General features: G+C 50.4%; 1 protein-coding gene and 1 long non-coding RNA gene across 2 annotated transcripts; both read right to left on the bottom strand.

Moving 5' to 3' along the window:
* Positions 1-59: 59 nt before the first annotated feature.
* LOC126491442 (uncharacterized) lies at positions 60-2953 on the bottom strand. Its single transcript, XR_007589400.1, has 3 exons — positions 2917-2953; positions 1231-1330; positions 60-692 (listed from the first exon to the last, which is right to left on the bottom strand). It is a non-coding gene; the product is annotated as an uncharacterized lncRNA (long non-coding RNA).
* Positions 2954-7088: 4135 nt separating this feature from the next.
* Cd177 (CD177 molecule) lies at positions 7089-22833 on the bottom strand. The gene is made up of 18 exons (XM_050127150.1): positions 22782-22833; positions 22550-22690; positions 22160-22345; positions 21006-21125; positions 20679-20798; positions 19401-19541; positions 18993-19178; positions 17269-17388; positions 16948-17067; positions 15203-15343; positions 14809-14994; positions 13669-13791; positions 13342-13461; positions 9122-9196; positions 8853-8930; positions 7950-8135; positions 7730-7864; positions 7089-7410 (listed from the first exon to the last, which is right to left on the bottom strand). The coding sequence occupies exons 1-18, from the start codon at positions 22831-22833 to the stop codon at positions 7202-7204; spliced, it is 2439 nt and encodes an 812-aa protein (XP_049983107.1). The 3' UTR covers positions 7089-7201.
* Between the last annotated feature and the right edge of the window lie 140 nt (positions 22834-22973).

The raw sequence follows: 22973 nt of genomic DNA, 5'->3' as shown, positions 1-22973 counted from the left end.
TGTGCCTCAGTTGGTCTAAACCTCTTGCAGCCAGCTTGTCTGGGTTCTGCTTCTTCTTCTCAGCTGGTCTGATTGGAAGGGGCCAGGGGACCTGGCTGGCTTCAGGGACTTTCTGAATTTATTTTGAGTTGTTTAGCTTCCTGTTTAAGCAGCTTCCCTGCAGGATGGAGTGTTTCCATGTCAGAGGAAACTGCTACACAGCAGGGGTGACTCCAAGGCTTCTTTCCACCCTGCGTCCCCAGAGTCATCCTGGTGCTGCAGCTAAAGCACTGGGCCTTGCTGTGACCTGTGATCCTCAGCTTCTCTTGTGTGTGTGTGTATTTGGTTTTCTCTTTCTATAATGTGGCTTCTGGGGCACTGAACTCAAAACATCAGGCTTGGAAAAGGTGCCATTACCACAATGAACCATCTCACTGATGGATGTTCTTAGAGTTTTCATTCTGGGCAGAAACTTGGGTCCTGCCCAGCAGGGCTCCATGAGGGAGGAGCACGGGATTCACATTCCAGTATCACTGTCCTTTTGGGCAGGCACAGGCTGAACCAGAGACCAGTAAGGCAGCTCCCATAGACCTGACGCCCACATTGCTGAGACGAGGAAACTCCGGAAGAGTGAATTTGGAGAGGCAGAAGTATCCACGTGAGCCACACACCCTCCTCGGTGGATTAATCAATTTCTTTCAGTTGATGCAAATCTGAAAACAAGATAGATGGAGGGAAGGTTTATTGGCAGAATGGTAGCTCATTGTAGACAGGAAGTGTGGGCGTGGGCACGGAACTGGGACCTTGTCATCTCTAAGGATCCAAACACAGGGAGATTGGAATGATGATCCAGCCATGGCATGGTGCCCTGCCCACAGTCAGGTGGGCCGTCCCCACTCCAGTCATCCTCTCTGGAAAGACACTCAACAGACACACCCCCAACGGTGCGTTATATCAATGCCCTAGCTGTCTCTCAATCTCATTCCTTGCCAAAAGATATTAGCCACTATACTTACCTTCCAACCTTTCCCTTTGTCCGGATGTTGGAGTCTTCCCTACAGAAGGCATACTATCCCATGAGCCATTGCCCCATCTTGTAATGTTATGTAATAATCACAATGTCCACCTCAGTTCACACCATGAACAGAAGAGGAGGACAGAGTTTACACAGACAGCAGCGAGGTCTGGGGTTACAGCTGATAACCATCAGAACTGCCTTTGAATACCCACCTCATCTCCCCCAAACCATACCTCCATATCCCTTCCTGGGCTGATAGCTGTGTGCCACCACACCCAGGTGGTGTAAGGTCAGGGTCCCGAGGAACAGATGCTGCAGGACACGGGAGCAGACCTGTATTTGAAACACATTGTTGGGGCTGGAGAGACAGCTGTGCAGCCAGAGGTGTACTCTGCTTTTGCAGAGGACACGAGCAGCAGCTAGGCTGGGTGCTCTAAGCACTAGTCTAGCTCTAAGGGTTCCAACGCCCTCGTCTGGACTCTGAGGGCACTGCTCACATGCACATGCACACGCAGTGGCTTAGGCATGTGATTGAAATTAACTTTTTTTGTGTGTTTCCAGACAGGGTTTCTGTGTGTAACAGCCCTGGCTATCCTGGAACTCTGTTTGTAAACCAACTGGCCTTGAATCACAGAGAATCACCTGCAACAGCCTCCACTGTGCTTGGGTTAAAGTGTGTACCACCAATACCTGGCTATAAATTTATAAATTAAAAAATATATAAGTTGTTATGACAACGCTTAAGATGACATGTTAGGGCATAGTAGCACATCTCTGAAATCCCAGCCCGTAAGAGCCTTAGGCAAATTTAAGGTTAGCCATGCCATAGTGACACATGCCTTTAGTCCCATTACTTGGGAGGCTGAGGCAGCAGATCTTCAAGTTTGGGGCCAGCCTTGGCTATGTACAGAATGAGTTTCAGGACAGTCAGAACTACACAGAAAATCCCAGTCTCAAAAAAAAAAATGTTTGATGCCAAACAGGACCAATTGCAAAGATCTGTGGAATGGGGAAATCCACTTCTTAAAATTAGTTCAGAACCACAGATCTGGGTGTGGTGATACACCCCTTTATTTCCAGCACTTGGAAGGCAGAGTTGAAGGCCAGTCTCTAAATGGATCAAGTTCCAGGACAGCCAGGGTTGCACAGAAAAACCCTATCTAATACACACACACACACACACACACACACACACATCACAAAAGGGTTGGGGAGAGGTGAGATGTGGTGGCTCACACCTGCTATCCTGAGAGAGGCAAGAGGAAGCAGAGGCAAGATCAGCCTGGTCTCCCTATGCAGTTCCACATCAGTCAAAGCTATTACTGTACAGTGAGATCCCATCTCGAGGAAATTAAATAAAGTGTAAGCCTCAGACAACTGAAAACTTTGCTCAGGCAGGTCCAGTGTCTGAGGGACTCTGTGAACCTTGTAAATCTGCAAGCTTATATGAAATGATTCTCTATGAGACCAGGAGACAGGTCCCTTCCAGTTAAGCTGACCCCTGAAGGAGGCCACCCTCACTCTTGTTTGGTGTGTGGTGGTTTGAGTAAGGAAGGCCCCACTGCTCATCTGCTTGAATGCTAAGTCCTCAGGGAGTGGCACTGCTTGAGAAGGATTGGGTGTGGCCTTGCCGGAGTAGGTGTGGCCTTGCTGGAGGAAGTGTGTCCAGCCAGGCCCAGTGGCTCTCTCTACGCACTGCCTGTGGGTGCAGTTATGGAATTCTCAGCTACCTTGTCTGCCTGCGTGCAAGCAACCCCCAATTAAATGCTCTCTTTTATAAGAGTTGTCGAGGTCATGGTATCTCTTCATACAATTGAACACAGACTACAACATATACCAAATTGTGAATAGGTGATTTCCCTGAGAGGAAGGAGAAGGCTTGACTTTACTGTATTTGCCAGTTCCCATGGTGTGCTTACTGAACCCAATAGGACGCACTGAACAGACATTCTGATGGGTCTCAGGAGTGGTGGGCAGAAGGCTCAGAACTTCAGGGTCATCCTTGATTACTGTCCACTTTGGACTCAGCCTGGGCTCCATGAGGTTCTGTCTCAAATGAAAAGAGAAAACGAATTTTGGTTGTAAGCATTTCCCGTGCACAGTTCGTAGTGTTCACGTAGTTCAGTTCAGCAGAGATGACGCTGTCGGCAGCAGGTCTCCAGAACACACCAGCACTCTAGCATTTGAGAACAACTCCAAGGCTGGACTGTAGGGTGCTCATCTCACACGCATAAAGCACCAGTTTGAGCCCCAGCACTGTATAGACCAGGTGTCGGGGGGCACACCTACAACCCCAGGACTTAGAGATGGAGGCAGGAGGACCAACCTTTCCTGGCTGTCTTCTCTGGCTACGCTGTGAGTTCAAGACCAGCTTAGGCTACATGAGGCCCCATTTGAAAACAACAATTACAGCCAGATGCGGTACAAAGCTCTAATGGTAGCACCTGAGAGACAGAAGCAGGGGGACCCCCCAAAACTGAGACCCTACTTCACTGGGAACTCTCTCCTGTAAATAATGAATAGGAATTCTCGGGAGCAGTCATCTAATATTTGCACCACACAGCTGGGACAAGGACAAGTGACATCAAACCATGGGAAATAGACGTTGTGCAATGGCAAGTGGTGACTGTTGAATACTCACTTTAAAAATTCAGTTCAAAGTCCAGGTGATGGTGGCGCACACCTGTAATCCCAGCACTCGGGAGGCAGAGGCAGGCGGATCTCTGTGTGTTTGAGGCCAGCCTGGTCTACAGAGTGAGTTCCAGGACAGTCAGGGCTGTTACACAGAGAAATCTTGTCTGGAAAAAAATGAATAGGAAATGCACATGATTTTTAATAATGTCTGTGTGTTTAGAAACTAGGTTGATTCTTTTTTCTGAAAATTTAAATATTCACTCTCTTGAATTATTTAGCTCCAATAAACCACTGCTGACATCCCAAAGAGACAGAACTGGACAAAATAGGAACTAAGGGGTGTAGTTCTCTCTGGATCCTAAACACCTCAACATATTCTGTCCTGTAACCAGGACCTAAAAGCACCTAGCCCTAATTCTTCCCTTTTCCCTCCACAATCACATACCTGCCTTAAGTGTACTGAATCCTAAATTCTTGCTGACAAATAAAACTGCTGAGCAATGCAATCGAAATATCTTGTTTATTTTTATTATGACTGAAGTTTGAAAAAGACATTTCTGGGGCTGGCCATTGTGGCCCATCCTTTTAACCTCAGTAATCGGGAGGAGAGTGCAGGATCTCTGAGTTCCAGGACAAATACAGCCACACACACACACACACACACACACACACACACACACACACACACGAAAACAAAAGGTCATTTCTGGAGTCTGGGGATGACCTAGTGGGTTAAATATTTGCTATGCAAGCATGGTGATCTGAGTTTAAATCCCTAGTAAGAAGGCAAAATCCAGGCAGAATAACACATAATAATAATAATAATAATAATAATGCTGGGAATATTACAGGCTGATCCTAGACACTCGCTCTCCATCCTTTACTCCTTAAAAACCCTGCCACAGCTGAGCTCAATGTGCTCCCTGGTCTAACCGCTGTGTAGGAACAGAGAACCCAAGCTGGAGCTTGCAGGAAAAAAGCTCTTTGCATATCAACTCAGACTCCTGGTGGTCTCTGGGGGACTCATGATGTGGGCGTAACAGGTGTAGCAGGGAGAGAGGACATTCACTGTGCAGACAAACACAGATGGATGTTAGAGAATGTGTGTCGGGGGGAGAAGCAGATGAAGGGGTAGACGAGAGTGGAGAAAGCAAGCAGACACATATTGGGAGTCCCAGCAGCCTGTGGTACTCCATCAGCATGCCAACTATGCAGATTCTTTGGGCATTTCTAGAAAGCAAGCATGGGCCAACAGGAACAATGCAAAGAGCTGATGTTGGAATGGAGATGGCAGGGGGTTCTGTTGCGCCCCGGTTGCAGAGACCCCAAGAAGACCACCAGAGACACAGACTCACCAAAAAGCAAAAGCAAGGTTTAATCACGCAGCACAAACCGTGGCAGGGACCTTGTCTCACACACCAATGCTGTGGGGGCCAGAGGAGGTACCCCACCATTTTAGGCAAGGTTTATAAAGGCAAAACCCCACAAACTACAGTTATGGGCATAAGGGGTACGGGTGACTCTGTGATTGGCTGCAGTCTAGGGAACTTCCCGCTCTGCTGATATCCACCTTAGGGCCTAGCACAGAATGGAGTTGGCTTTGTTCCTTCATTTCCTCCTGTGAATCTCATGCAGCTGTGGTCCCAGAGCCAGTGTCTGTGTGGATGGCTTTTGGAGAGCCAGGCTAAGTACTGTTAAGGAGGATTAAAGTGATGGGCTTGGTTGCTGCCTCAGCCTATCTAGGACTTGCAGTCCAGCACATGAAGACCCAAGGTTGATCTCTGAAACCCGTGTGAAAGCTGCCTGTTCTCTTCCCCAGTCCTTCCATATGTGAGCAATGCTCACATATGTGCTAACTGTATGCTCTCCTCTGCTCCCATGCCTTCCCCCACAGTGATCATTTGCATCCCATCAAACCAGGAGCTACGATGAACCTCCCGATCCCTAAGCCACATTTTGACAGGCAGCAGAGCTGCTAATTCACTGAGGGACCCTAAGGACTGGGCTCGCTGCTTTTGTGCCCCTAGGTTCACTCTTCTTCCCACTTCCCCATGGTGTGGATGTCAGATCTGTGGGAACTGCCTTATTCGGCCCGTGTGCGGGGTCCCAGGAGGACTGTGACACTGGAAAAAAGTCTCCACTCTGTAACATGAGGGCCAGCTTGTTGGGGTTTCTGTCCTGCCCGGTACCTCGCAGTTGGCAAGGTCCCAAAGAAAATCACACAGAGGTCTCCATAAGATTATAAACTGTTTGGCCCATTAGCTCAGGCTTCATATTAGCTCTTATATCTTATATTAACCCATTGTTCTTATCTATGTTAGCCACATGGCTCTGTACCTTTTTCAGCTGGGCAGATCACATTCTGCTTCTTCGGTGGTCTGTGCAGGACTCTGGAAAGAGCTTCCTTCTTCCCAGAATACTCCTGTTCTCATCACCCCGCCTCTACTTCCTGTCTGGTTGACCCACCTATACTTCCTGCCTGGCCAATCAGCATTTACTTAAAACATGATTGACAGAAGACAGACAATTCTCCCGCAATACCACTCCTCTCTCACAGAGCCTGAAACTCTGAAATGCTAGTTTCAGTCCGGCATGAAAATGTAACACCTGTGTTTGAGTGACTCTGTGTGTGTGTGTTGTATGGATGTGGTGTGTATGGTGGATGTGGTGTGGGTGGATGTGTGAATGTTGTGTGTGTACATTGTGTGTGTGTATGTTGTATGGATGTGTGTGTAGTTGTGTCAATGTGGTATGTTGTATGTCTGTATGTTGCATGTATGTGGTATGTGCGTGTGGTGTATGTATGGTGCATGTGATGTGTCTCTGTTGTATGGATGTGGTGTATATGTATGGTATGTCTGTGTATGGTGTGCGTAGATGTTGTGTGGATATGGTGTGTGTGTGTGTGGTGTGTGTATGGGGCATGTGGTGCATGTGTTGTGTGGATGCAGTGTATGTATGTATGGTATGTGTGTGTATGGTATGTGTATGGTGTGTGTGTTCCCTGATCCTTACCCTTTCAAGCCTACAATAGCAGCACTTACCTGGTAATGGCCCTAAGAAACTGTACCAAGCCTTATTCTCTGCTCCCGTGTCAATAACCCCGACTTGTGTCTCTCAGAGCCTCTTACTCAGCTACTCAGGAGAGGTGAAAGCCCCTTGCTGTGCTCCGGGCCCCTCCCAGGTCACAGTGAGGCCCAGCATTTTAGGTGGCAGCACCCTGAGGGCTCTGTGGGCAGACACAGGAAGGCTGGCCTTGGCAGCGGGTCTCTCATGATCCCACTGCCTGCCATCATCTCCTCGCATAAAGTGAAACCCAGTATTTGGAGAAACAACAGCGACTTTATTATTCCACATGTATGGCCAATATGTGGGTGTCCACTGGCATAGGGTGAGATCAGTGGCTCCCATATATCAATATCAGTGATGTGAGGTGAGGGATCGGGACAGCATTGGCAGAAGGTTCCAAGTGTAAGGTCTTAGGTTATGACGTCAGAGGAGGGCTGGGTATGGGTGGCCAACAGGGATTAAGGATTGCAGGGAAATGGGTTCAGCAGAGAGGACAAAGCCCTACAAACAAAGGGTTAAGAAGAGCCCCAGCCCTAACACCCAAGCCAGGGAAGAGGCTGAGACACCTCCATCCAGAGGCTTTTGATCATTTTCTTCATCCTCAAAGAGTTCTTTTGTGGAGAAGATCCCGATTGTTCTAGAGCCACCCAGTAAAGTTTTGTTAGGTGAGGACATGCATCCCTGAAGGCTCAGTGTGGAAGACACTCCACCTGGAGGGTGAAGATCAGTCAGGGGTGCCACAGTCCAGCAATGCTGGGAAACTCCAACCCAGGAATCCCAGACCCATCCTTCTCCCCCAAACCTTGAATCTAACACCTGCCTTCCTTCCTCCACCCAGGACTCCAGGTTCCAGTTCCACTCCCTGACAGGGCTAAAGGGCCAACCTTTAGCCTAATGAGTCCAGGCCCAGCTCTTCTCCTCAGACCCAGGGGTCCAGGCCCAGCCTCCTTCCATCTGAGGTAGCCTCATCTTGATACAACCCTCTATCCTCAAACCCTGGAGCCCTGGCTCTTTCCTTCCCGCACTCACCTCCCTGGAGCTCAAGGTCCCCTTTATAACAGCGAGTGGTCCCCTGAGGGCAGGTGACAAAGTTGGTGCTCTGAAAGCAGGATGCAGACAACTCTACACACGCCGGACACTGCAGGTCTCCAGGGGGAGGGACATCTGAGGACAGAGAGAAAGATTGGGGTGCACTGCATGCTCTCAACGCCAGCCACCAGCGGAACCCCCAAATGTCTGGGTCCCATACTTGGACGAGGGAGGGAGTTCAGCAGGACGCTGCTGCTGTTGGCTTCATTGCACAGGTTGGAGGAACAGAAGCGTGTGTAGGAAGCTACCACCATTCCAGGGGGCTGGGAGTATATGGAGATACTACCGTTGTCCTCTGCTCCACGCCCGGAGCAACCTTTGCTCCCTAGTAGGAGTGTCCTTGGTCCTGTGGGTATAAGAGAGTGAAAGCTGGGCTGGGAAGGGGAGGGTGACAAGGTCTGGGAGCCCAGTTCTTGGGTCCCTTGAAGGACACAATTCAGCATGGTCTGTGTCTGTCAAAGCCTGAAGCTCAAGCCTGGCTCCTTCTGCCCCGCCCCTTGCAGACCTTGCTGCACACTGTCTCCACAGTCTCCCTGAGCCCCTCCCACAGGCTGCAGCCTCACTGTGCTCACCATCTCTTCTACCCCCCTCCTTCCCCCTCTCTCCCCCTCCCTTCCTCTCTCAGTTTCTCTAGCTCTTTGCTTCACTCTCTCTCTTGCTCTCTCTTTGAGAGTCTCAGCCCACCATGGTCTTGAACTCACTATATAGGTGTGGATGGCATTAAATCTCAATTTCCCTGTCTCCTCTTTCCCAGCACTGGGATTACAGGTATGCCCAGTTTACCTGGTGCTATGGATCAAACTCAGGACTTGCATGGTAAACAGACACTGAACCAACTGAGCCACACCCAGCCCGAGAATGCTTCAAATGATGGCCGTCATCAGGGCCCCTTCTGTTGTTCCAACACTGTTCTCATCTCTGGGCTTGGGGCTACCTTACACCGCCACCCAGCAAGACAAGCCCAGAAAGAGGAGGAGGTGGGCAGGAACTGCAGGACACAGAACCCAGGGTAGGGCTGTGCTGGCCTGGTGCAGGAGTGCGGCCCTCGTCTCATCCCACACACCTACGTCTATGAGGAGGAGTGTCTCCTGACATAACTCCTTAGGTTCACACACTTTGGTCGACACAGCAGACCACTCGACTGTAGGGATAAGCCCTCCCCTTGGGGGCGGGCTGCCCTCAGGCGTATGTTTACTGATATATATTGTGCTGCGCGCTCCCTTCGCTCTCTCCTGTTTCCGCTGGCCACTCCGCTGGAACCTTGGTTTTGTGAGTCTGGTTTTGTTATTAAATTTGTTTAAATATCAATTACTGGTGATTTATTGATCCGACCGCTGCACTCGACAGCTTCCTTAGCAAAGCCAGTGCCACGCCTCAACATGATCCCCTTGTAACACGTCAGAGCACCTGTGGAGAGAAAAACCGTCAAGATTAGTGAGAGTCAGGGAGCCACCATGTCTGCCGCTCAGCTTCCGGGCTAAGGGCGGCCATCATGCTCCGAGTCATACTTCCCATGCCCTGGCTGTGACATCCCCATCTGGATTAAGGGACTCAGAAGTCACAGTCTCCAAGCCTGTATCTCTGTTCACCTTGTTCCTCCCTGAGCACCTGCTCCTCTCAGAGCCTCCTGAGGAAGACTTGCTTCTCCACTGAGGGCCCCTCTTCGGCCATTCTATACTCCCCATGGGGTTTCATGGGGAAGATGGTCTCAAGCTACCTTTACCTTTTGTGTGTGTTTGTGTGTGCACACATGTGTGTATTCCTGTTCATATGTGTGTGCATGCATGTGGAAGCCAGATGAAACCCCAGCTGCCATCGTGAGTGAGTTACACGTCTTCCTTCCCACAGCATGTACTTTCAGCCACTGATTTCATCTCTCCAGTCAAGCTTCTCCTTTTTTATTTATATACTTTTATTACATGTGCGCGCACACGTGCGTGTGTGTGCACATACGTGTGTGTGTGTGTGCATATGTGGGTGTCTGTATGTGCCACAACTTTGGGAGTTAGTTCTCTCCCTCCACCACATGGGACCAGGGAGTGAATTCAGGACATCCGGCATGAGTGCTTTAACCTGATGAGCCACCTCATCCACCCTTGATTTGTTTTTCCAGAAAGGGTCGCTCAGTGGTCTGAACCTTTTGAAGTAAGGTCAAGTAGGCGCGGAGGACTGGGCAGCAAGTTGTGGGGTCTGCCCATCGCTGCCTTGCCAGGGCTGGGATTATAAGCATGTTCCACCATAGCTCTGTCTCTCTCTCTCTCTCTCTCTCTCTCTCTCTCTCTCTCTCTCTCTCTCTCTCTCTCTCTTTCTCCAGGGGTGCTAGGAATTGGTCTTAGGTTTTTATGTTTGCATAGCAAGCACCTATTTCCTGAGCCACCTCCCCAGCTAATACATTTCTTTGGACTGAGAAGTCCTAGATTCCAAAGAGATCACTAGGTTGACCTCTAGTAAGCACTGGGCCTGCATGGTGCCTAGATACAGAAATGACTGCACAGATGAGCCCACTACATCCACTGTGTGTGTGTGTGTGCATGTGCGTACATGTGCGTGTGCGTGTGCGTGTGTCTGAGACAGGCTCTAGCTGCGTGGTCCAGGCTGGCCTCCCTCTGGCAGTTCTCCAGCCTCTGCCTCTGGAGCACTGGGACTGCAGAGCCAGCTCCTGTCTTCACTGTTGACAGGACTGCCTCACTTCCTCACCACAGCCCCACAGCAGGTGGCAGCATTCTCAAGGGAGGGAAGCAGAGGCAGGAAGTGTTGGGGGTTTGTCCAGTGTCACCCAGGCAGGAGGTGGCAGAGCTGCCCCAAATCAGGCTTGTGGACATGCACGGCATATGCACACCGTGGAGTTGCTGTTTTCCTTTTAGACGGGGTCTCGTGTAGCTAAGGCTGGACTCAAACTTGCTGTACGGCCAGGGATGATGACCTTGAACATCAAATCCCCCTGCCTCTACCTCTCAAGTGCCTGGATGACAGGCATGTTCTATCATTGCTGGTTTAGTTTCTACTGGGGGTAGAGCCCAAAGTTTCATGCATGAGAGCTCACTGTGAAAGTAAGAGGCCCAGAGTTCAGATCTCTAGTATCCCACGAAATCCCAGCATTAGGAAGTGAGACAGGTGAAGGTTGGGAGTCTGGGCTAGCCAGCCTAGTGGGCACATACCATACACACATTACACTCACAAAAGTGTAAGTCACCATTGGCCATGCCAGAGGATCAGGATGCTGCGATTGAAGTCCCATCAGGAGGGAATCCCCTGATGGGTCAGCCTCATTTAGGCAAAGCCACGGGACTACAGACCTCAGAATGTCTTTTGCTTCTGCTGTGTCTTTACATGTTTGCTGCAGCTCCCTTTCTCTGATGTCTATCATGGTGTGAGTGGATGTGGGGAGATCTCCACTGCCTGTAATGTAGTGTGTTTATCTCCTGGAAACATCCCGTTCTACTGGGCATTTTTACCTATGGACTGCCAAGAAGATGACCCCTCCCTCAGCTGTACTATCTAATTGATAATAATGACAGCTTACACAGAGTTTTGATGAATAGAAATAAATACAAGGATATGTATTGTGTCCCTTTAGCCAGGGTCTGTGAGTCTCATCTGCATGGATTGTAGCTCTATTAATGACTAACAGTGGAGTCCCAGTAGCCCAGCTACTTTAAATTGTTTTAACCTTAGTGTCGGGAGATGTGTTCACAGGTCTCCGAGTGCATCACAGCTGAAGAAAAGCTTTGAAAATAACAAAGTTAGATTAAGATGTTTGTGTTAAATACCTTTGAGGTGGAAAACCCAAGACAATAATCTAAAGTCTGAGAAAGGCACAGAGTTGAGTGAGGAACTCTTTGAGGTCAGGGAAGGAGAACAGAGAAGTCAGTAGAGAAGCTGACTACACTCCTTGCTAGGTTTGGTTGATGACCAAAGGTGATGATTAATTCCTTATACCCATTGTCTCACTCTTCTGATATATATATATTTATATATATATATATATATTAAAAAACTATTAATGAATGGATATGCACCCTTAAAGATTTAAAGTAGAGCTGACTGATTCCTTTTCATACATAAAAGTTTAGGTTTGTGATCCCTTTAGGATTCCTTATCAGATTACTTTTCATTAGCCTGCCAGTAAAAGACCTGAGGAGAACACCTTGCTTGCCACATGGTTAATCTGTAATAAGTTACTTGGGTATGTAAGTATGTGGGCTCTGGGGTAATTTGTTTTTCCCCTGTAATATATAAAATGTTTAATCCTGTGAGGGAGGTGGAAAACATGTTTTTACCTATAATCATTCACTTGGGAAATGGAACTCAACTGTTTTGACTCTTGTACTGCCTGGAAGAGTCTGTTGGGGTATAAAAGCTGCGAAACAACATGAGAGGAAAGAGAGAGACAGTAAAAAAGAGAATAAAGAAGGAAAGCATCAAGAGAGTTTGTGAGTGTCTTTTCCTCTCATTCCCTACTCCTTCACCCCCACTCTAGACAGCAAATTCTATCCTTGTCACTATGTGGATCCTGTCAAGGCCCTGTATTGCTGGAGGCTGGCCCCCAAGACAGTGGTAAAAAGTGCATAATATTAATAGTAATGAAATACATGTTAATACATTTAAAAGAATAAGAAAGAAATGTCATTAAAAAAAAAAGCTGTGTGTTGGTGGCAGCAGTGGCGCACGCCTTTAATCCCGGCACTCGGGAGGCAGAGGCAGGTGGATCTCTGTGAGTTCGAGGCCAGCTTGGGCTACAAGAGCTAGTGCCAGGACAGGCTCTAAAACTACAGTGAAACCCTCTCTCGGGGGGGGGGGGGGGGAAGCAGGGGGGAAGGAACTGCGGATCATTGCATGAAATGAAATAAAACGGATTCCAAAAGAAACATTTCACGTGTTCTCTCATGCTAAAACACATGCACACACACACATTCATGCACACACATTCACACACACACATGCACACCCCAAATTTGTATATCTATGATGCGAAAGAAGAAAGGAGACTATTTGGGGAAAAGTGGGGGCTAGCAAAAGAGGAAAGAGAGAGAAGGAGGTAGTTGAATGAATGAAAATGCCAGTATGAAACCCACCACTCTGCACAATGAAGACACGACAATAAACTAAAAAGATGCAGTCAGAAAGCTCTTCTTGCGCTCAGGACCCCTGCCGGGTGTCACAGCACTGACAACAGCATGGAATCCCATGCAGAGTGACCACCTTGCACCTGGACTTTCCTTCCACTCAGCCCTCATCTCCAACACCCACAGTCTCACCTGGGCCAGCACCGTGGGGTCCAGAGGACAACTTAGGATGGGTTCTCTCCTTCCACTATGTGGGTCTCAGGGGCAGAACTCAGGTCAGTAAGGATGATACTCGCTAAGCCACCTCACCAATCACAGGCCACAGTTTCTCCTTGGTCCACCACCAGCAGTCTCTCTGGAGAATCTCCTCCCAGGCAAACACTGGAGAGTGATCTCATGTAAGTGGCTACTTTGGGTTGCCTCTGTTGGTGGTTTAGGGTACCCCACAAGTATCCTGTTGCTTGGGGGCTGCAGCATACGACTCACCTAACTGAGGACCGCAGTCCTCACGCACATCTATGGGTCCAATTGTCTGGGTGCCGTTGAGCAGGTCACAGCCTGGCTGGGACATGCAGCCCTGCACCTTCAGCTCGGAGATGAGCCCTTCTAGGATAGGAGGAGAAGAGAGAGACAGAGAAGCGCACACAGAGAGTTCACAGGCAGATCATGTGAGCCTCAGAGGCAAGCCCAGCTCTGGAGGCTGGCCCCACACTCCTGGAAGCTCAGTTCCTTCACTCAGTTTACCCAGCTCTCTCCATCCCAGCTTACTGGCTTACAGTATTCAGTCCCCCAGCGGCCCGTGTCCAGGCTTACCTCCCCTGAGGCTGAGGACTCCATTGTAACAGTGCAAGCTGCCTGCAGGGCAGACCTGTTCGGGGGCATTCTTTGGACAGCCATCTTTGGAAAGGCACAATGGGCAACGCAGGGACCCTGGACCTGAGAGACAAGTCACAGTGAGGGGCAGTGGAAGGCCCCAGTGGTCCTAAGAATGAAGTTAAGTTATTTGGTGCCCTCGGGTCTCATGGTGGCTCAAAGACAACTCTGTGTCCTAAGAGGGCATCATGCCTGAAGGCAGGAAAGACTGTGGAGACCCCAGGCCTGAGTGCCTGAGCCTGCCAACCAGCAGTGTCTTTTCTGTGACCAGACAGAGAGATGGACTTGGCCAAGGATGGAAGGGGGTGTCCTGGAAAGTACCAGTGACTTCAAAGTCTACTAGAAGGTCAAGGAGGACAAGTACCAACATTCCAGAGAAGACCATCTCATACTCTGTTTAGCAAACATCAGGGAAGGCCAGTGGGAAGTTACAAGCCAGGATCCTTCCTGGAGAAGAAATGTGACAGACCCCTGTTAGTGACTAACCCCAGCAGAGAGAAAAGGACTATTCGGGATGGCAAGGTCAGACTGTGACAGAATCTGCCATGATTTAGCATCAGAAAAGTCATCATCAGATGGCTCTGTAGGTAAAGTGCTTGCTGCAGAGCCCTGAATCCCAAAGCCACATGGAATGGCATAGTCTCAGAATGCCAGAGTTGGGGAGATGGCAATGAGCTGGTCCCTGGGGCTCATTGGCCAGCCAATCTACCCTAACAGGTGAGCTCCAGGCCAATAAAAGACCCCAGTCTCAAAAAGTAAGGCGTATGGCTTCTGAGGAATGTCACCTGTGCCTTTTGGCCTCCACTCTTGTGCACACGCACGTACACACAAAAGAAAAACCACCAGTTCGCTGTTCTGTGTGGGAGAAGAAAGGAATAGGTGGAGCCTGAGAGAGGGGTGAGGGAGTAAGAGAGAGAGACAGAATTCCAGATGGGGGGGGGTGCCGGGGGGGGCAGGGCACAGCAAGGGGCAGCCTGAAATGAACACCTTTAGTGATCTCTTTAGAATCACAGTTCGGTCCTTCATTCTGTCATCCCTTCCCCTTCCCCTGCTCCTGTGACCCCCACTTCCCTCTAGCACCTGTGACAGGTGGTGGGATCCAGAGTGGATGGGTGGAGGACAGGTCATTGCAGAAGTCCCAGTGGCGGCACACGTGGGTATAAGAGATAATGGAGACGCCGGGGCCTGTTCTGTGCCGGGTGATGCGGGGCTTGTGGTCTTCGTCTGCTGTGCAGCCTTTGGTGAACACCAAGTTCACATTGGGTCCTGGAAGGAGAGAGGGAGACCCGGAGGGTCAGAATGACAGGGGGTCGTGGTGGGATGTTGTGCCTCGGGGAGGTGGTCGGCCTGGTGGTGGTGAGATGGTGGGTTGGGAATGGGCGCTGGGGTCGTGGGCCTCGCGAATTCCAGGCAGAACTCCGGGGGCAGGGTTGAGCCAGAAGGGGCGGGTTGCACACCGAGGCTCCGGTCTCACCATTCACTATGAGTAAGACTGTTTCCTGGCACCCCTCGCCGATTTTACAGGTCTCCCAGCTGGTTGTCCATCCCAGGGGCAGCGACGACACTTTCATTAGGGCTTCAGCTTTCCCACTCCTGCATTCTAGGGCCTGAGCGCCTGGGATAGGAGGAGAAAACCTATAAAGGAGGTCTCTCAGCTTGACTTCCGGGATTACTGGCTAGCCACCATAAACCGCCTCTATACTTGCTACATGAAGCAGTGACACACAACTCAAGTCGTTACGTCAAACATTGTGAGACAGATTAAAACTCAAACAAGGCCAACATGGCACTGGGGATTAAGCTACTTGTCGGCAAGTTTGACGACCTGAGTCCTGAGTTTGGTCCCCAGAACCCAGACAACGGAAAGAGAAAACCGGTTCCCTGAAGTTCCTCTTACCGCCCCCTCCCCACCCCGCCACTCGCACAGCATGGCCATGTGTGTGCACATGAACACACACACATAAATAGGTAAATGTACTAAAAAATAAATAAAATGCAAACAGGAACATTTGAGGAACCCACTCAACTCTCTAAAATGTGTGTGCATGCATGTGTATGTACAGTTGTGTGAGCATGTATATGTGTGTGCAGATATGTGTGTGCAGGTGTGTGAGCATGCATGCCTACATACAAGTGTGCCCGCGTGCATGTGTGTATGCATGTGTGTGTTGTGCAGATGTGTGTGTATGCAGGTGTGTGAGCATGCATGCTTATATACAGGTGTGTGAGCATGCATGTGTGTATGTGCGTGTGTGTGCGCATGAATGTGGAGGGCAGAGGTTCATTCTGGGTATCTTCCACCTTATCTTTTGAGACACAGACTCCCACTGAACCCAGACCTTATTGACTGGCATAGCAGGGGCTCTGGGAATTCATCTGTTTCTTCCCTCCCCTCTCTCAACCCCAGTGCTAGGGTTTGGATGTGTGCTGCTCTGCTCAGTTTTACACTGTGCTGAGGTTGCAAACTCTGGACTTCGTGCTGTGTGGAAAGTGTTTTCCCTGTTGAGCCATCTCCCCAGGCCCATCTACATGCTCTCTTTGAGGCTCTGAGGGTTAAGACGACACAGGCATGTTAGGAAACTGAGGCTGGGATACACAAGACCAGGCACTTAGGCAAGATAATACTCCTAATCCATTTTCTGTCTCTACGATAGCCACTCTTTCCCTTGCATCCTTTCTGAGAAACTCCACCGCCACCCACGCCTGCCAGGTGAGTGCCACTGTGGCCCCCCACTTGAGTCCTGCATTCTCCGCTCTCTGATTTTCTTTCCAATGGAGTGAGGCTTCTGGGTATCATAGATGAGGATGGGAGAAGGGGATGGAGAGACTGGAGGTGGTTAAAAGAACCTGACGCCAGGACTGGGTGTATAGAATGGGGACAAACAAGCAGGTGCACCTGGCCCTTTCCCACTTATCCTGTCCTTCCATAAGGAGGGGCCACATGAGCTCACTAGTTCCAGAATTATCCAACATTCCCCTCAATGCTTTTGTGTTTTGGGTCACACTCCCAGTCTCCTTTACCTGGATACCTTTCGATCCTGCTGCCACAGCCTCCCTGAAGAATCTCCCTCCCCCAGTTGCTTGCGCACATCTTGAGCAAGTGATGCTCTGGGCTGACTAGCCATGGTGAGTGGCTTTGGGTGTCCCACACCCCACAAGGATCATCTTGTCGGGGCTGCAGTGCAAAGAATGCATCTCCTTTTCCTGTATGAAACTCACCTGACTGGGGCCCGCAATTCTCACTCACTCTTATGGGTCCGATGACCTTGGTGCCATCAAACAGGTTGCAGCCTGACTCTGGCATGCAGCCCTGCACCCTCAGATTGGTGGTTATGCCCCCTAGGAAAGGAGGAGATGGGGAGAGACAGAGACACTGACATAAGGATCATGCAAACCTCAGAGGCAAGCCCAGCTCCAGGAGGCCTGCCTTGCCCCGCTCTGGGTCTTATGCCCTGTCTGTCTACTCTCACTTCCCAGATACTGAATCTCAACTTCCAGTCCTCCTCATCCACTTGGTAGGGTCGCCATGTCCAGGCTTACCTCCCCTGAGTCTGAGGACTCCACTGTAGCAGTGTGTGCTGCCTGCAGGGCAGACCTGTTCAGGTGCGTGTTCACAGCCACGTGTTGACAGGCAGTGTGGGCAGCTCAGGGTCCCTGGGACTGGAAGCAGTAGATGCAGTGAGAGACAGTAGGGATTCTGGATTGGGTTCAAAGGACTCCCAACTCATTCCCCCAGCATGCCCCACTCTCTCTGTACAGGCCCAGCTGCAGGAGTAAAGGGGTAGAGAGTGCAGAAGAGGCCTCTGGCCAAGAACATAAGAGGTGCTATTTTCCTAGGTGGGGTCTGGGAGAGTTTCCGAGGCTGGACAAGAGACATGAACTTAAATAAGAAAGAATGAGAGTACCTCAAAGGGACCACTGACTTTACTTCAAACTTATTTTTTGAAAATATCTATTTTTATTATTTATAATTATGTGTATTTTTGTGTAAATGGAGGGTGAGGGGTGGGTTTGCGTATGTGTGTGTAGGTGCTTTGACTTCGGGGTCTTTGCAACTAGAGTTACAGGCTGTTGTGAGCCATCTAAGGTGAGGGCTGAGAACTATACTTGGGTCCTATGGAGAGCAACAGTTTTCTTAACACCAAGCTGTCCCCACCCCAGTTTGCTCCAAGCTTCTGCTAAATAACCAAGGGAATGAGAGCTGTCCTGTTTCAGAATAGGAAGACGCAAAGCATCGTCTCAAGCTATTTTTGACACCAGGCAACAAGAAGGGAATGTTCTAGACTAATGTTCAACAGGAAGAGGAAGTGCAAAAGACACTAAATGTGACATTAGCGTCCCAAATCAGCCTTAGAGAAAGCAGGAGGAGCCAGGCAGGAGCAAGGCCTCTCTGAGGTTGGTGGTTCAGCATCAGAAAACAAACATGGGAGAGTTAGTGAGGTGCGTGCAGACAAGGCCAGCACAGGGATCCAGGAAGGACCATAGGAGAGATGCACAGCCGGAACCGGAAGTCATTTGAGGTCAAGGTGGAGGGAGCTAACAGGCTGCCAATCAGTAGAGTTGGTGGTGATTTTAAACAGCCCCAAGGGTGGGGATGTCACTCACTGGTGGAGCCCCTGCCTAGAATCCTCCAGTGAGGGGTTAGAGATGTGGCTCAGTGGTAGAGCCCCTGTCTAGGTGATGTGGGTGTGGGAAGTCCTTCTGTATATGTGTTGCTTTTATGGGTTAATGAATAAAGAAGCTACTTTGGCCTGTGACAGGGCAGAATAGACCTAGGTGGGAAAACTAAGCTGAATGCTGGGAGAAAGTAGGCGGAGTCAGTGAGATGCCATACAGCCACCGCAGGAGACAGACAGGCTGGAACCTTGCCCGTATGCCACAGCCACGTGGTGACACACAGATTAATAGAAATAGGTTAACTTAAGATGTAAGAGGTAGCCAATAAGACACTAGAGCTAATAGGCCAAGCAGTGATTTAATTACTACAGTTTCTGTGTGGTTATTTTGAGTCTGGGCGGCTAGGAACAAAGGAGCAGCCTCCCCCAACACCTAGAATCTCCCATTGAGGGGCTGGGGGTGTGGCTCAGTGATTGAGAGTACCTGCTTAGCTTGTGCAAGGTCCTGGATTCCATCCCCAGTACCACGAAAAATTTTAAAATTTGCAATAAAATAAATAGCCCCTGTGTGCTTACTTCTATCCCATAGCCCTGTCTTTCCTCGAGACAACCCCTTCCTCTCTCTAGGGATTCTTCCTACTCTGGTACCTGTGTCAGGGGGTGGAGTCCAAAGATTTTCAGTTGTAGACAGGTCGTTACAGAAGTCCCTGTGGCGGCACACATGGACATACGTGATGATAGAGATTCCAGGGCCTGTCCTGTGCCTGGTGATTTGAGCCTCTCTGTTTGCAGCACTAGTACATCCCTTACTGAGAACCATGTGAAATTCTTGTCCTGGAAAGAGAGGGAGGCTGCTGGGAGCACAGACCTCCAGGTCCTCGTGAGAGGTAGCACAGCTGCTAGCGAGGAAGGGCCCAGGCACAGGAAGGGTTCACCTGTTCGTGAAGGAGTCCTAGATTTCAGTGCCAGGGAGGTGGGTTATGGAGTCATTCCCAGGATGTGGTGGGAGGGGCATGCAGTGGGAGTGGCTAGTGATAGGGCGGGGCCTCTTCTTACCATTCTGTATTAGCATCAATGTTTCAAGGCACCCCTGGCCCGCCTCACAGATTTTCCAGCCAGTTGTCCAGCTCAGGTGCAGCTCTGATACATTCCATACAGTGTCTAAGGCCACACTGTTGCAGTCCAGAGCCTGTGGACCTGGATTGGGAGATGGAACCCACCTCAAGGGCTTCCCCAGGCCCCAAGAGACCCCTTTCTGATGGGACACATGTCATAAACACTAACAGGTTGGCCCCCTTTGTAGACCTCTCTTGTGCTACTAGAGGCAGCAGTTCTTGGTGTTAGTGATATCCAGCCAAATCCTCAGGCTTTTCCATCTGCTTGGATAAAAAGGTCAACACCGAGCTGGGTAGATGAGACTCAGTCAGAGTAGTGTTTGCTAAGCAAGCGTGAAGGCCTGAATCTGTGATCCCGAACACTCAGGGAAAAGCTGGGTGTGTGTTAGGGCTGGAGCGGTGGCCCTTCCTGCAGAGGATCCGAGTTCAGATACCATCACCTGTGTCAGACAGCTCGTGACTGACTATAATACCAGGGACACCCTTTTCTGGCCTCTCTGGGAGCCTACACACATAAACACACACACTAAAAAAATACTCTTCAAAACTCTGGGTGTAGGGCACATGCCTGCAATCCCAGTCCTAAGGAAGCAGAGGCAGGTGGATTCTTGGGACTCACTGACTACCAAGCCTGGCTGAATTGGCAAACTTCAGACCCTTAGCATCACACACACACACACACACACACACACACACACACACACACACTCCATCTCAAAGGAGGTGGGTGAAGTTCCTGAGAGTGATGTCTGAGGTTGGTTTCTGACCTTCACACACATGTACACACGGGGGCACACACATCCACCCATTCACACATGAACACACCCACACCCACTAAAACAAAAGCTGCCAGGAGACCTCAGCTTTCCCAGGCCCATGCAAAGAAGGCTGGCATCACTTCCCCCAGAGCCCCAGCACATGGTCCTGAGCTGACTGCTGCAAAACACCACAGAGGAACCCCCTCTCAGCAGCCTTCCTCCTCGCCCTCTGTTCCACCCAGAACACCCACCTTTATTCAACATTAGCTGTGTCTCCGTTCTCTAGTTCTGCCCGTGACCTGCTGGCACGCCTTCTCTAGCCCTCCAGTCTCCCTCTGGAAGGGTCCTCGCGCTCCCTCTGGACTTCTTGGGAATGGCTGGCCTTGGTTGGTGGCTCTAGGGTGTTCCACACTTTCTAGGGATGATCTCGTGCCGAGGCTCAGCCTCGTTTTCCTACTCACCCAACTGAAGACCACACTTCTCACTCATATCCAAGGTCCCGATGGCCTTGGTGCCATTGAGCAGGTTGCAGTCTGGCTGGGGCATGCAGCCCTGCACCTTCAGATTGGTGATTATGTTGTCTAGGCAAGGGGAAGAGGATGAGAGGAAGAGGTCTGGGCGGGGAGAGAAAGCTGACAAACTTTTCAAGTCTCAGGCAAACCCAGCTCCAGGAGGCCAGTTGCACTTTCTTGCAGGTTCAGTGCCCAAACTCAGTTTACCTTTGTTCTCCAGACACTCAGATATCAATGCCTAGCCCCCCCCTCCCTGGGCCCGACCTCCAGACTTACCTCCCCTGAGCCTGAGGACTCCGTTGTAGCAGTGTGTGCTGTCTGCTGGGCAGACCTGCATGGGTGCGTTCTCACAACCATCTTCGGAAAGGCACAGTGGGCAGCTCAGGGTCCCTGGGACTGCAGGCGACAGATAAGGTGAGGGGCAGTGGGGAGGACCTGGCTGTGGTTCAGACACCTCCTCCCTACTTTGTTACCCAACATTTCTTCCTGAGGTTCCCCTCATACAGGCCCAGCTTCAGGGATTTCAGGCTATGATCTAGCTGGGGAATCAAGGACAGAAAGGGTATGGAGGTGATTAGAGACCCCGGGACTGAGGTCAGAATGGGGCTGTGGTTTCACCCACAGCTTCTGCTAAACAGTGAAGGAAAGTGAGGATTTGCTCAGCAAATCCTCCAGTGCGCCATTGCCCAGATGTCACGTGACAGCAGCAAGGCAGGACGAAGTCCCAGGCCAGGGCTGGGGAGACATGCCTTGGCAACATGAGGATCTGCTTTTAGTTCCCAGCACCCATGTATAAAGCTAGGTGCACTCGTCTACTGATGATCCTGATACTTGGTAGCAGAGCCAAGTAGATCCCTGAGGCTGGCTGGTCAGCCAGCCAAGAAAAGTCTGTGAGCTAGCTCCAGGTTCCAAGGAGAGACCTCGCTGCAAAGACACTAACTAGATGGTTTATAAGGAAGAACACCCCAAGTTAGACTCTGGCTTCTTTACATATGCATGAGCGTGCCCTCAGGTAAAGGAAACACAGAAACCTATATGAGAGCCACCCAGAAAGAGGCACCATGCTGGAAGAGTGTGGGGGGATGAAGCTCCAGAGTTGAAGGCTGGTGGTTCAACATCAGAAAATATAGCTAGCTCATAACTCCAACCCTGTTGTAGAATGTTGGCAGGAGTGTTCTGAGGCAGGATGGAGGGAAGAGAGGGTGGGAAGAGACAGAGGGTGAGTGAATTGGAAGAGGGAGAAGGACAGATGTGCAGTAAAGGGTGGGATGGAGCCAGTGAGCTGATCAAACTTCCGTTGGCAAGTGAGTGTTTGTAAAAGAATAATCCTGTGTGCTGAATTCTCTCCCATAGCTCCACCCCTTCCTTATAGGACTCCCCACACACACACACCCCCCGTCCCCTCCTGTCATTCTTCCTCCCTGTGGCACCTGTGGGTGTGGGCAGGTCTCCAAGAACTTTAGTGCTGGACACATCATTGCAGAAGTCACTATGGCGGCACACACGGATGTAGGAGACTATAGAGAGTCCAGGACCGGTCCTGAGCCAGGTAACCTGGGGCTCTTGGTCCTCAATCTTAACACAGCCCTTGCTGATCAACAAGTTTATTTGGGGTCCTGGATGGAGAAGGGAAAGCGGGTGGGGGTGGGGATTGGGATTCCAGGATCCTGGAGTGAGTGTGGGCATCCCGAAGTAAGTGAGATGCTAAGAAAGAAGGAACCAGGCATGGGTGGGTTGCACCTGCCACTGAGGGAGAGTCCCTCCCAGGGATGCGGGATGCCCAAGGGCAGTGGGACCAGGCTCTTCAGGGGATTTCTTACCATTCTCCAGAAGCATCACCAGGTCTTGGCAACCGTCACCAACCTCACAAGTTTCCTCGCCGGTGTTCCACTCAAGGGGCAGCTCTGAGGCATTGCGCACAGCCTCTATTCTGCTGCTTTGGCATCTCAGAGCTGGTACACCTGGGGTGGGAAGATCAGCTTCATCTCAGTCGGTTGCCTTGTTCCACCTCCTGGGACAGATGTCCCCTTCCAGGTGGGATTTCTCACGTACCGGGTAGCAGAGTGGTGACACCCAGGAGGGTCAGCACTGGCATAAGGTTCATGACTCCTGTCCCTGGCTAGAAATGCCTCCAGTCTCTTAGAGCAGGAAATGCAACCCTTTTATACCCAGGATTACCCAGGGCAGCTCAGGAAATGGGGGAAGTTGCCATGCAATAAACACCAGGCCAGAGCCCCACCTTGA

Source organism: Alexandromys fortis, unplaced genomic scaffold (assembly GCF_014885135.2).
Source record: "Alexandromys fortis isolate MF-2015 unplaced genomic scaffold, M_Fortis_MF-2015_v1.1 scaffold_262, whole genome shotgun sequence".
In the NCBI taxonomy this organism is placed as follows: Eukaryota; Metazoa; Chordata; class Mammalia; order Rodentia; family Cricetidae; genus Alexandromys; species Alexandromys fortis.
This window is presented reverse-complemented; position numbering and strand designations above follow the sequence as displayed.